Source organism: Chrysochloris asiatica, unplaced genomic scaffold (genome assembly GCF_000296735.1).
Source record: "Chrysochloris asiatica unplaced genomic scaffold, ChrAsi1.0 scaffold00015, whole genome shotgun sequence".
NCBI lineage: Eukaryota > Metazoa > Chordata > Mammalia > Afrosoricida > Chrysochloridae > Chrysochloris > Chrysochloris asiatica.
Window position 1 is genome coordinate 2,756,670 of NW_006408533.1, and position 13,530 is coordinate 2,770,199.

Genomic DNA, 13,530 nt, shown 5'->3' on the forward strand with positions numbered 1-13,530 from the left:
GCCTAAGGGAAGAAAGCTTCAGCCACCAAGTGGGGTGATGAGTGGGTCCTTTTAGTTGTTTAAAGGTTTCAACACACACACACAAAATGAGAAAAAACCCTGTTTTAAAACTAAATACTATGATTGCTAAAAATAATGCTCAAAGTAAGAAAATAATTTTGAGTCCAAAGCAAGGCTTCAAACCGGTTCTTCAAAATGGCTGAGTCATACCCAATGAAGCGAAACTGGAATAGACCTGAATTTGTAAAATGTGGATGAACTGGAATAATAACTGGAACAGGAAATTTTACAGGTTTGCACCCTTTTAGAAACTTAATATTCCTCTTAGAAAACAAGGGCATTGTGTGCGGTACATAACCACAAAATCTCTTGTCTGGCAGAGTAAACACGAGTGCCCTACTCAAAAATAGCTGCCAACTGCACACTTTGAATGTGTCACTCTCCACAGTCTTGACAATCATAAAATCTCTGGCATCAGACTCCTGAAAGGGCTCACTATGCCTCTTCCAAGTCTCTCATTAATTCCAGATATTGTCCCACATCACCCAGATTTTACAATTTTTAGCTCTGTTTGGATTTCAGTGCATCAGCTATAACCGAACTGGTATGAGCCAGTTTGAAGACCTTGTCTAAATTCATTCTCCTTAAGGACACTAAAGTCATTTAAATCATTCCACCATAAAAATAAGAATAAGCTGTTATAATCATCTGAATTAACAAAAATAAATAAAATAATTTTCCTTTTTCAGTAGGTGACATTTTTTGGAATCGAATCCAGGTCTGTGACACATAAATTAACTAGTAGTCTATTGCTGACAAGAAATCTGTCTTGGAAGAAACGCTGCTAGAATGCTCCTTCGAAGCAAAGGTGGTAAGACTGGTCCATGTACTTTGGACACGTCACCAGGAGTGACTAGTTTTCTGTAGAAGAACATCATGCTTGGTAAAGAAGAGGGTTAGCAAAAGAGAGCCCTTCCATGAGTGGCTGTAACAACGGGCTCAGACATAGGACTGATAGTGAACATGGCACAGGAATACGCTGTATTTCGTTCTACTGTGCATAGGGTCCCTATGAGTCAGACCGATGTGACACTACCTAACAACAGCAAACAACTATTACTAAGAATAGTCAAAATTGCCAAACATTTACATAAAATTTAGATCTTAGGATCACAATCATTATTTCATTTTCTCCTAACCACAACTCTGTACATTTTAAGTTTATTACTCTTCATATCTGAGTGTCACAGATGGTATGAACTAGTCCAAGGTCACACATGTAGCAAGGAAGACACTCAAGATTAAAGCCCTCATCTTTGGGTGCCAACATTTTCAACTACGAAGTTGTTGCTAAGTTGTAATTTTCCTGTTCTATTAAATGGAAGGAACACATACTGGACAAGAGTATAGCGTCTTTCTTCTCTTCCCTTCTCCCTTCCAATTTCAAGCCCCTCAGGACAACAATAACCTGGACATCTACCCAGCTTGGAGCCCAGTGAGAACAGAACATGAATAAAACAGGATGTGGGAGGATGGGCTGTGGTAAGCGAGGTGTCTGATCCCACAGTCCAATAAACCTGACCCCAACGTTCAGCACTCTGGGTCAGAAGGTCCAATTACTAGGTCTGTTCTACTTCTTTTTATGATTGACAGTAGCCAGAGGCAAAATGACTTTGGAGTCTGTTAATCTAGCCTCTAATTTTCCCTTTGCCCCAACATACACAAAACATCATGGTGGCCCTGGGTGAGTGATACCAGGAATCCAGATTTCAAATGCCTTTGGTTCCTATATGAATTGCCCCCAAGTTCAATCCCAGTCTTCCTCATGGGGACTTTACCTGCAGCTCTGTTTGGAAGAAAAACTTCTGTGGACATTGTGTACAGTCATAGATCTTGTCTTCTTGTCCATGGGCAGAGAAAATATGCTGCTGCAACTTGTTTGCTTGAACAAATACTGAAATGATAAAAGAATGGTGGACTTGGGGTTATTTTGTTTCCAAAATGCCCTTAGTCAATGACTCCCCATGAGCAGACAGAGTGTGCTGAATGGCACGCCTCCTGGGTGTGACTGCTGCCAGAGACCTGGGGAGAGCTAAGTCCACATTTGCTCCTGGTTGGGTCTCTGGCTTTTGTTAAGATGCACTCTACCAAGCCCCTAATTCAACACAAACAGCTCCAAAGTAAAGGTTTACAGAGGCCCTACTCCCTGTAAATCTTTAAAAAAGAAAGCTGAAAATTGTCAAATGCACAGCACTGTCTGAACAGAAATGACTCTTATTTCTCAGTAACCCACAGGTTAAGAAATCATAGATGCCAAAACCTTGTTTATTGTATTTGCCTAAAGTTATAGCTAGCAAGCAGTTCTCTATTTAAATGTGTTAATGCTAAAAATTATATCCTACAGCTACTCTGGGGCACTGTCTATAAATGTGAAACAGAACGGCAGGTAAATTCTCTTTGGATACTTTAAGATCAACTCAACCTACACACTGAATGCAAGGGTTTCAATAATATAAACATGTTCAATTTTAATGACTACAAAACAAGGCCCTAAGACTGTGTAACAGTTTACCTAGGAGACATACTATTAATAATTAAATTGTATATGCCAGAGGCAGTGTTTGGGTTGGCAGAACTGACTTCTGATGGATGCCGGGTGCACTGTGACCCAGAAAAGTTTGCATCTCCAATATTAATCTGTATAGGCAGGGAAAGGATTTATTAAAGATGGTGGCATTTGACTTTGACTCCACTCTAATCATTAAAATTATTCTAATTGCCAGCCAACCTACAATATTAGAATATTATTCTTGTGAGTCATACATTTTAATCACATTTCTCATTACCTTAAAAAACTGCTCAGATTTCCTCTTCCACATAACATGTTTTATATTGGAAGGTCTTTTTTTTTTTTTTTTAATTGTTTTCTCTGAAATTACTTCAAGATACACTAAAGCTATTCAGGTCTGTCTGCACAAAAAATGCAGACTGCTCATGATTAATGCATTTTTATCTCTTTGCTCAGATACACAAAAAGAAATGGGAGTTTTGCAAAAGATTTGCAGATAAAACTTAACACATTCTAGGAGACTTCCAATTATAAGAAGAAACAACTATTTTATTAGGGATCTTGGTCATGAGGTGACCTAAGACCCACAGTCCTCCTTGGTAATAGAGACTTACATATTAATGAGCTTTTATAAAAACAAACAAATAAAAAAACCAACCCAAACCCTAGACTCTTAGTGACTTAAGATATAAACAGCATTTTACACTTGGAAAAACACAACAACATTTGTATATTTGGAAGATGAAAAAATTAGTTCCAAAAGAAAATGAAGTGGTTGATAGAATTATTGAACGAAGATGTTTAACAGGCAAATATGGAAGCAGAGCCATCAAAATGCCTGGGCAGTATGTCCACTAATTGTTCGACAAACATGACCCCTCTCTTTTTATTTTGCTGTGCAGCAGAAATCTTTAGGCTGAATATTGTGAAGGTTAATAATCAATGCTTGGAGTTTTACTCTGCAAACAAAAGTCAATTTTGAGGGAAGGCGATATACATATAATTTTTCCCCTTTGACAAATAACTAGGAAAAGCAGCCTTGAGGGGCCTTGTCTACTAAGTCTAGGACACATGTAAGATTATCACAAAGATTTTCCAAAATAAACGTCATTGTTGAGGGAGAACCAAAAATTTGTGTGATCATAATTCTACCCCATGGGCTTCTTATTACATCGCTTCTGATTTCCTTTTTTTAAACTGCTACAAACTATAATGCCAACATATCTAATGAAAGTCATTTTCTTAAAGTTGTAAATCTATATCACCTTCAAAAATCTAATTTCATAGGCACAAATGCCTCACCTAATATGTTTATCTAATCTACTTTGTAGTTCAATGAATTTGGGGAGGGTTTTAATATTATCATTTGATATTTTGTGGGGAAATTTATTAATTTCAGACAGATGCTGCACTTTCCGGTGAAAGTCTTGTGATTTAAAAGCAGTTTTGTGCTTGCAGCATAAGCCCGGGTAACCTTTTAACACTGAGAGGGAAAAAGTGAGCAAAACATGATGTCGTTTTCCAAATGGAAAAGTGCAAACTTCTGAGAGAACTTGAAAATGCCATCAGTTCATCTTGACAGTTAACCTTCCTGTCCATTTGAGTCTTTAAGTAGGCTGCAATCAATAATGTTAATAAGTAGAAATCAAACATCTTCCCCCAAATTGAACTAATGCCATATCTGTAAAAGGCCATAGCAGTGGGAAGCATGCTCTGATAGGACAGACATGATGTAGCCACAAAACTCTCCAAAGTTTTCTGGAAACCATCTGCCTACCTGTAAAGCAGACTGGACACTTGAAGGTGCCTCCCATCCCTTCGAAGCTATGCTCTATCAGGTGGCACTGGAGTTTGGCAGGGGAATCAAAGGTTTGGCCGCAGAGTTTGCATTCATGGTTCAGTCCTTCATCTGTTAAGGAAAATACATGAACAAAAGAGTTGAAACCAGCTGCACCTTTCACAGGCATGTATTTCACTATACTTGCATACATTAAACTATTTCTATCAACTAATATGAATATGCAGTAGTGTGCATGGTCTCTGGTTATTTCACAGTATTTATGAATTCATATCAATTAAAATATTTTTTTTTAATTTAAAATCCATAGATAATCTGAAGTCAGATTTTATCTTAGGGCTAATGCATTTTATTAAGCTTTCAAAATAAAACTGGTGTATCAATAATGAAAAATCTCCTTTTCTCTGATTCTCATGATTTAATGGAAAGTGTTATTTCCAAGGTCCAAGAGGAAAAGACCCCAAGAAATGTAGACATTTTGTTTTCTTTATACCGATGCTACTCTTGCTTCTTCCTCAGCAGCTTTCCTTTGGTTTATCTATTCCCCATGAACAGACTCTCCCTTCCTACTTGCTAGATGTTCTGGTAATTTTGAAATATCCTTTATGTTGTTTTTGTTCAGTAATATTGTCTCATAGTGACCCTGCATGCACAGGGTTTCCAAGGAGCGGCTGGTGGATTTGAAATGTCAAACTTACGGTTAGCAATCCAGTGTTTATCCTACAGTGCTACAACAGGACTACTTCATAAATGCTCCTTTCTCGGTTTGATACTGCCAGTGCTCATAGTATTCTCAGTTCATTGCTCCCTTTACTTTGTAAGACATGCTCAAGATTGCTCCTTGGTGAAGACTAGGTTGTTTTCCCAATGCTCTTGTTACAGCTCTAGAATCACTTCTGACTAATCCTTAGATTTTACTTTGATATTAGGAACTAGATGATGAAAAACCATTTTGATGTAATAACAATTATTATATAATGTGAAGAATCAGTATTTATAAGTAGCAATTTTGATGTTGCTTTTTCTCATTTAAAGCTTTCCGAAATTTTAAATTTAAGGATTATTCTAATTGGTTTCAATTTGCAATTGTACTAAGTGATAAAGACCATTAGCATTAGAAACAACCTAGGCAACACTTCTATAGCCTCTACTGTGTTTCAGACTCTGGTGTTCAAAATACAGTTATTCATTCATTTCATCTCACAACAGTTCTAAGTAGTACTACTAGTTTAGTCAATGAAGCCCAGAAAGTTGAGTTAACTTTGTTCTGAGTCAGAAGGGCTAATAATTAATTGGTGAAGCCAGAACACAAACACAGGCAGTCTGGATTTCATCCCTGGAAGTCTGGATTCAAACCCACGCTATCTGGCACCGGGGTTCATGATCTTAATAAATATGCTCTGACATATACCAGCTACTTTAGGAATGGGTTGCTGTTGTTGTCAGATGCCATCGAGCGATATCAACTCATAGCAACCTTATGCACAGCAGAACGAAACACTGCCCGATCCTGGGCCAACTTCACCATTGCTGCCAAGCTTGAGCCCATTGATGCTGCCACTTTGCCAATCCATCTTGCTGGAGGGTCTTCCTCTTTTTTTCTGACCCTCCAACTTCATGGTCAACTCTACTTTGAGGAGGCAGCTCTTCCCCAGTCACATTTTGAGTGCCTTCCAACCTGAGGGGCTCATTTTCTGGCACTATATCTGACAGTGTTTCTCTGCTATTCATAAGGTTTTCAGTGACTAAATATTCAGAAGTAGTTCGTCATTCCTTCTTCCTAGTCTGTCTTTGTCTGGAAGCTCATCTGAAACCTGTACACCATGGGTGACCCTGCTGGTATTTAAAATACCGGTGGCACAGCTTTCAGAATTACAGCAAATCACAAGCCTCCACAGTACGACAAACTGGCAGTGTGGTAAGAAGCTGCAATTTAACCTAGCTTGTTACCAAGTTATATTTACTTGTTTCTTATTTGCAATGACTGAAGATGCTCCTAAGGATCATCTATCTGTGGAACCTCACTGTCTGAGGAATGAAAGACATACTCATACTGTGGATGTAGCAAGTCTACACTCCAAAGTTATTTCCCCTCATTCAAAGAAAACATGTACGTGTAAGTGGTTCATCAGCTGATATCACTTACAACACCAAAGCCCAATTACAAGGCGAATTATTATTGGCTAACTAGGAGTAAAATCACTCTATTTGTATTCCTAATCTTTTTTCTCACACAAGTACGAGTCTTTAGAAGAAGAGGATTGGAATTTGTAAAAAGAGAAGCAAAGCACTAATTAAGCCACCCAGTACTGTCTACATTTCACAAGAGATAAAAACCTACTCTGTATTTGGGTGGCACACTAAATTCCTTGATTATAATTATGTAAGAAGGGGTTTAATTGTGCATACTGACATGAGAAGGGGTTATACAAAAAGCTTTAGGGATTATATAAGATCAAGGGTTTTTCATCTTTTCTCTCTCTTTTTTTTTAATCCTAAAGTCACCCAAAATTTTCAAATCGTAGACATTAAGAAATATAAGAAACACCATTTATTATACAGAATTGGAACAGCAAGTTAATCACCGGCAATACTTGTCAAATTAAAAAGTTTGTGTCCTCAATAGCACATAGCTTTAGTTTGTAAGTAAGAATAGTAACAAAGAGTTCAAATCTCATCTTTAAATTATGTCTGGTTTGCATAAGAATCAAGATGTGGCCTGTGGGTGTAAGCAGATAAACATTTGGTCTAGAATCCTAAAACATCACTGTTTTTGAAATAACATGGCAGGTTTTCTTATAGATGATGTTGATTTGCATGAAATGGAATCGTGTAAATTAGGACGCTTTTTGATGTGACTTTATCTTTTCTTGACTATGAGTTTTGGAGAATTTATATGTTTGAAGAAATTATAGGCAGGAAAACAATTAAGCAGGAAAGAAATTATAGGCAGGAAAACAAATATATATATATGAATGTTCTCATCAATTTCTATTTCTTTTCTATAGAAAGAAGTGAGAAATTAAATTCCAAAACGTTAAACAATATAAATTTACTCAGGTTAATTCATAAATACTTGTACATGATTTGTTGTTGTTATGTGCCGTTGAGTCAATTCTGACTCATAGGGACCCTCTATTGGGTTTAACCTGCCAACCGTGTGGTTAACAGTCCAGTGTTGGTCCTACAGCGCCACACCAGGACTCCTGTAATCGATTGTTGTTAAGTGCCTGGCATCGGTTCCAACTCATAGCGACCCAATACAAGGCTTCAGACTTATTTTATTTTTTTTTACTAGTTCCACCCTTTATTTGTGAGGACGCCCAGTGATGGCACTGGTAATAGCCATCACAGCCAGTACTTTCAGAACATTTACAGTTAATGAAGCACACTGAAATGTTGGAAGGGGGAAAAAAAGGTAGCTAATTCTACCTGCCTTTCATCTGCAAGTTACCCAGTGAGGGCTTTCCCAATGAACTAACCTCTTAAGTTATTTGAGTAGAAAATAAAGTATTTCCGAATTGTTACAAAGCAAATGATAGGAAAGCAAAGGCTGGGATACCTCAACCTAGACGGTGATCCTACTCACATATTTCTCTCACATTTCTTTTCTTCCTTACTCCCATGCCCCATCCTTATATTTCCTTCTTATCATACGATCAAATGTATAAGGCACAAAAATGATAAGGAGACCCAAAACATTTGGACAACTGGTTAGTAGAAAGTATTTGGTATTATTGCTAACTAAAGAAAGAAAGGAGAAGTAGGTAATAAATGAAAACTAATACAACTAATTATTTATGATAGGAATTTAAAGTTTATCCTTATTCACAGTCTCCATATAACCCTGCCCTTGTAATACTGTATTTATCTTGTGTGGTTAATAGCAGTGCATTAATTTTCAAAGATTTTCTAAAAACCCTTAGTACTGGGTGATCTGGATGAGGTAGACCCCTTGCCCTTTCAAAAGTACATTTTTCTCCTATCTTTTCCCTATTTAGTATAAGGTAATCTAGGCAGGAAAGGATAACTGTGGTTTCAATTGGGCATACCTCCCATTCCAGGAGAATCTACGGCTTAGACTCAGAATTTTGTCTACAAAGTCATAACTTGCACCTTGTTCCTCCACGCGTTTTTCTCAAAGGTGCACACCAAAGCCTAAAAATACCCAATCAAAATAACCACCTTCTGTCGCTATTCAGAAAGGTAACAGCAGACAGTAATCAGGTAATACAGGATAACTCATTTATTAAAGAGATTCAAAGTCAGTTAGTTAATAAACCACTGCAATATTCCATTCAGCACGGAATAGGTGAGTGCTGTCCTATTTTTCATTAAATGTTATGGATGAAACTTTTAGATTTTTCTTCCTTGTTTTGCTTATTTCCTATATTCTTGTGAATTTCTACAATGAGCATAATGTGTCCTTGTAGATTACTTTGAAATCGAAACAAACCAAAAAACTTATCCCTTCTATAATCTACTAATTAAGTTTGATGAGACTGAAATTTTTAAAGCCCAAAAGTTAGATATAAGATTGTTGTTGTTGTTATGTACCGTGGTGTCGGTTCCGACTCATAGTGACCTGTACAGGGTTTCCGAGGGTGTAAATCTTTACGGGAGCAGAAAGCCTCATCTTTCTCCCGCGGAACAGCTGGTAGTTTTGAACTGCCAACCTTGCAGTACGCAGCCCAATTTGTAGGCAGTATTAAGGAGTATTAAAAACAAAACAAAACTTCTGCAGTCCTGGTGTGGCACTGTGGGTTAATGCATCAGGCTGCAAAGCCGTTTGAACTGCAAGGTTGGTGGTTCAAGCTCACCAGCTGCTCCTCAGAAACCCTATACAGGGTCGCTATGGGTCGGAATCGACTCAACTGCACTTAAGAACACAACAAAAAACCTCCAGTTTAGCACTGTAGGAGAAGTATTGTGCTGCCAAGAGCAAGGTTGAAACTCGCCAGCTGCTCCTCAGCAATACAGGGTCGCTAATAGTCGGAACCGACTCAACGGCACTTAACAACATCACCTAAATATGTGTGCAAACAGAAATTGGTACAAGGAAAGCGAAAAAGAAATGTTAGAGAGCAAATGAGTCTGTTGATTGAGAAGGACACAGAGTGTTCAGTATAAACTTGTAACTTTCCAGACCAAACAGCATACCCTACCTACATTGAGGGAGTGGGTCTGTGTTCCACACTGTGGGTCGACGGTCCGAATAGGCAAAAGTGAACCAAGCACATGTTGGAGACCAGCAGCTTCCTGGCTTGGTCACCCACTGTAAATCACGACCAAAGATGGTGTGGAATCATTGAAAAAGAACTGCACATATATAGAACGTTCATCTAAAATAATTAATCTCATTCATGAATCTTCATTTAGGTAGTAAATGTGAACAAAAATGTAAACAGGAATCAAGTCTACATAAAAGAGGCTGATGTGAATGTAAATACTGACTCCAACACTCTAAGTTTCAGAGGAGAGAGTCTGAATACATAATTGCAGTGCAACCCTATTAGGAGGAAATATGGCAAGTTACACAATTTTGTGCTATATGGATGAACTCTGCTTATCTAAGGCCAGTTCAAAGTGGAAGTGGCAATTTTTGTGTTTTCAATTCACAAACTATTAAACAGCTAGTTTTTAGGACAGAAAAAAGGACAGTTACCCTGTGAATGCTTAAGCAAACTCGAGTTCCAAGTTCCAAGAAGGCACTTGTTACTTTAACAGGAGACACTGACATTTCCATATATGCTTGAATCAAGAGAAACCCTTTAAAGCAGCCTTGAGACTGTGTGTCCCACACGTTCATACTCCTTTTCCTTCAATAAAAACAGTACTCCAGAGCAGATACAAGCAAATGTACAGTGGCTAGCTTACATGCAACTGTTACCCCAGGAATCACTGGGGGCTCCCTGATATTGTCTGATCAACTCCACAGCCATTACTGAACACCAATTTGTAATGGTTTATAAGTAGAACTCCTTTCCTCATTTACCCTCGAGACAGACAAGAAGGGTCCTTCAGCCTCTTCCACTCCATAAATCTATAGGCTAAAGTCCAAAGATATAAACCCCTCCTGGTAAACCATATGTGGCAGGGGCCATAGTTAAAAGTTCTGATCTGAGAGGGAGTAAACTCTGCCCTCAGAATCCAAGCAGAGGAATCCAATGCCCTGCAGTTGTAATTTTTTTCCAGTCAGAAAGTGTACCACTATATCCTTGTGTGTGTATAGTCTCTTTTTTAAATCCAAGAAAACTATGCCCTAAACCAATTCCCAGCCCCCATTTCTTTACTTTGCTTCTCTTCCCTGAGTTAATTTCCAAGCACACATTTATAAGCTAGGGGTCTGAGGAGTAACAAAGAAAAGCCACACATGACAAAACTCACCCTTTGGCTAACGGCTCGCCCTAGAAACCAGGAGTAAAAAAATAGGCAAGCTTTGTACTGTAATTTGCCATGCGCACGGCCATGACATTCTTTCTGGTTCTGGAGCAGTTGGGCCACTATAATTTGTTATATTATATACTACACATATTTCACAACTGCAATATAAACACACTGAGGTGCTAATTTGGCAATAGAGAATACTACTTAGGCTTCTAAGTCTGCCACTAGATTAGTCATTAAGTCCCCAAAGTAAGGGAGAGTTTGAGAGTCCTGAATATTGTGAGAACCTTTATTCACACAAGTTAAAAAGTTCTCTGCCTTATTCTTTTGAACAATTTAGAAGGAAATTGGCTAGTACCTAAAGTCTGACACTAGCTCCTTTCAGGCATCTTCTCATTGGCAATATGGGCATGCTTGCCACTGTCAGTATTTCTGTGCCACATGAAGGAAGAACATTAGACACCGGAATAAGACTCCCACAATAAGAGAGAGAGAGGACATTGGGAAGCTGAAGAGGAAAGGAACAGCAGGCATCAATGCACAAAGTAGCTAACTTAGGGGTCTCAAGAAAAGCAAAATCATATACACTCTAGGATCTCCAGGGGTATGTGTGGTGGGGATGCATGTGTGTCTCAGCCAGTATCTATTTCAGAGAGACCTAACAAGGTATACATCTACATTTAACTCAGTTGCTACTTCTTTTTTGACCAATGGTCTAAAGGCTATGCGTTTGAATTTTATACATAAAGTCACTGATATTGACACTGTTGTTTCCTGTCTTGAATGCATTATCAGCAGAGCTGGAGCAGGAAATAATTCAGCTGGGGAAGGCTGCATTGTACCCAGCAGATTTTAAAGAGCCCAGGGGCTGCCTAGAGCCCCATAAACATCAGCAGCTTGGAAACTAGCAGGAGGCCCAGGTGGGTAGGGATGGAAGAGTCAGTCAGTGTGATGTTAGATGCTCTGAGATGCAATATTGTCCAATTCCTTGGCTATTATTATCAGTGTGTGAAGTACTTATTAGAGTGTTCTCATCTTGGAGAAACAATAAACAATAAAACAAACAACCCACCAAAAAGGTGGCTTCTTGCCAACTCCGGGAACTCAGCAGATATTTTGGCGCAAGTGGGGAAGAGGGATGAGCACATAAACTAAAGATGCCCTTCAAACTTGACCTATATGGTGGCACCTCTTCTCTTTCTTTTCTACTTTCAGAATCTCAGAGAAAATGTTCAGTGCTGGCAAAGAGATTGAAAGAGAAAACAGCTGGTCTGAAATGCTTTTATTTAAATAACCAACCAACTAGTTACTGGTAGGGCACTAATAAAAATCACACTGAGAGACAGTCCCCCTGCAAAAATATCTCACACCCTTTACACAAGAAAAAATAAATCAGTGCATGCTTCTTAGTAAAAATTACTGTAAGCATTGAAAAAGGCACGTGTGAGAGAAGGGGTAGGGGCAAAGAGTGAGACCAGCTAAATCTGAAATACATTTCTTTAAGTCTACTCTATTGAAGAGAAGAGATGTCAGCTTGAGGACTAAGGTGCGCCTGACCCAAGCCATGGTACTTTCAATAACCTCATATGGATGTGAAAGCTGGATAGTGAATAAGGAAGATCGTAGAAGGATTGATGCCTTTGAGTTGTGGTGTTGGAGGAGAATACTGAAAGTGCCATGGACTGCCAAAAGAACCAATAGATCTGTTTTGGAAGAAGTGCAACCAGAGTGCTCCTTGGAGGCCAAGATGGCTAAGCTTCGTCTCTCATACTTTGGACACATTGTCCGGAGGGAACAGTCGCTGGAGAAGGATGTCATGCTGGGTAAGGTGGAGGGTCAGAGAAAAAGAGGAAGACCCCCAATGAGATGGACTGGCCAGGTGGCATCATTGATGGGCTCAAGCGTGGCAGTGGTAGTGAGGTTGGCCTAGGATCGGACATTGTTTTGTTCTGCTGTGCATGAGGTCGCTATGAGTCGGTTCTGACTCGATGGCACCTGACAACAACAACTCTTTAGAAATTGTTGTTATTAAGTGCTGTTGAGTTGATTCCGAGGAGTGGCTGGTGAGCTTGAACTGCCAACCTTGCAGTTCAAACAACTTTGCAGTCCAGCACATTAACCCACAGCACCCTATTGTTGTTGTTGTTATGTGCCATCGAGTCATTTCCGACAGCACCCTATTAGAGGTGTTTTTTTTAAAAAAAAAACTTAGCTTATTGAATAAGCTGTTGATTTCAGTACAGGCTGCTGTATTCCATGGAAAGAGATCTAGTTTATTTCACGTCTATTTCCCCCTCATTTATCCTCACTTGAATATATGAAATGAAACATTTTTCTTTGAAAAACGTTTTCACCACAATCTTTAGTGTTGCTATTTTCTGCCTTTACAGAAAATTTCTAAGCATACAGACATATATAAAAAATTTATTTACACTTTCCATAATAAATTAGACATAGATTATGATTTGAAACGGTATGTATCCGATTCAGTAATACATCTCACCTGATGCCTCGCCAGTAAAGAGTGGCGGGTTACAAAACAAAACATCTGAATACCAAGAAGGAGTGGAGACTCATAAGGGCAAAAGCATTTGTCTGTTTTTGATCACTGAAGTCTTCTAGGTACTTAAAATAGTTCAGGGCTTATAGGTGGGACTCACGTACTGAATTCATGGGAAATAGCTACTTAGCCCCACATGTAATTTCATCAGAAACACAATATTGAGACTACCAGCAAAATCTCCAAAGTTTGCTGCTCAAACGTGTCTTCTAATGT

General features: G+C 38.7%; 1 protein-coding gene across 2 annotated transcripts in view; it reads right to left on the minus strand.

Annotated features, from left to right (window-relative positions):
• ZNF521 (zinc finger protein 521) overlaps positions 1–13,530 on the minus strand; it is a 381,618-nt gene that overhangs the window by 31,040 nt on the left and 337,048 nt on the right. For both annotated transcript variants that reach the window (XM_006835027.1, XM_006835028.1), the window contains exons 6-7: positions 4,347–4,478; positions 1,839–1,954 (exon numbers count right to left, since the gene is read on the minus strand). In XM_006835027.1, coding sequence (XP_006835090.1) covers positions 1,839–1,954; positions 4,347–4,478 — 248 coding nt within the window. The remainder of the gene's footprint in view (positions 1–1,838; positions 1,955–4,346; positions 4,479–13,530) is intronic.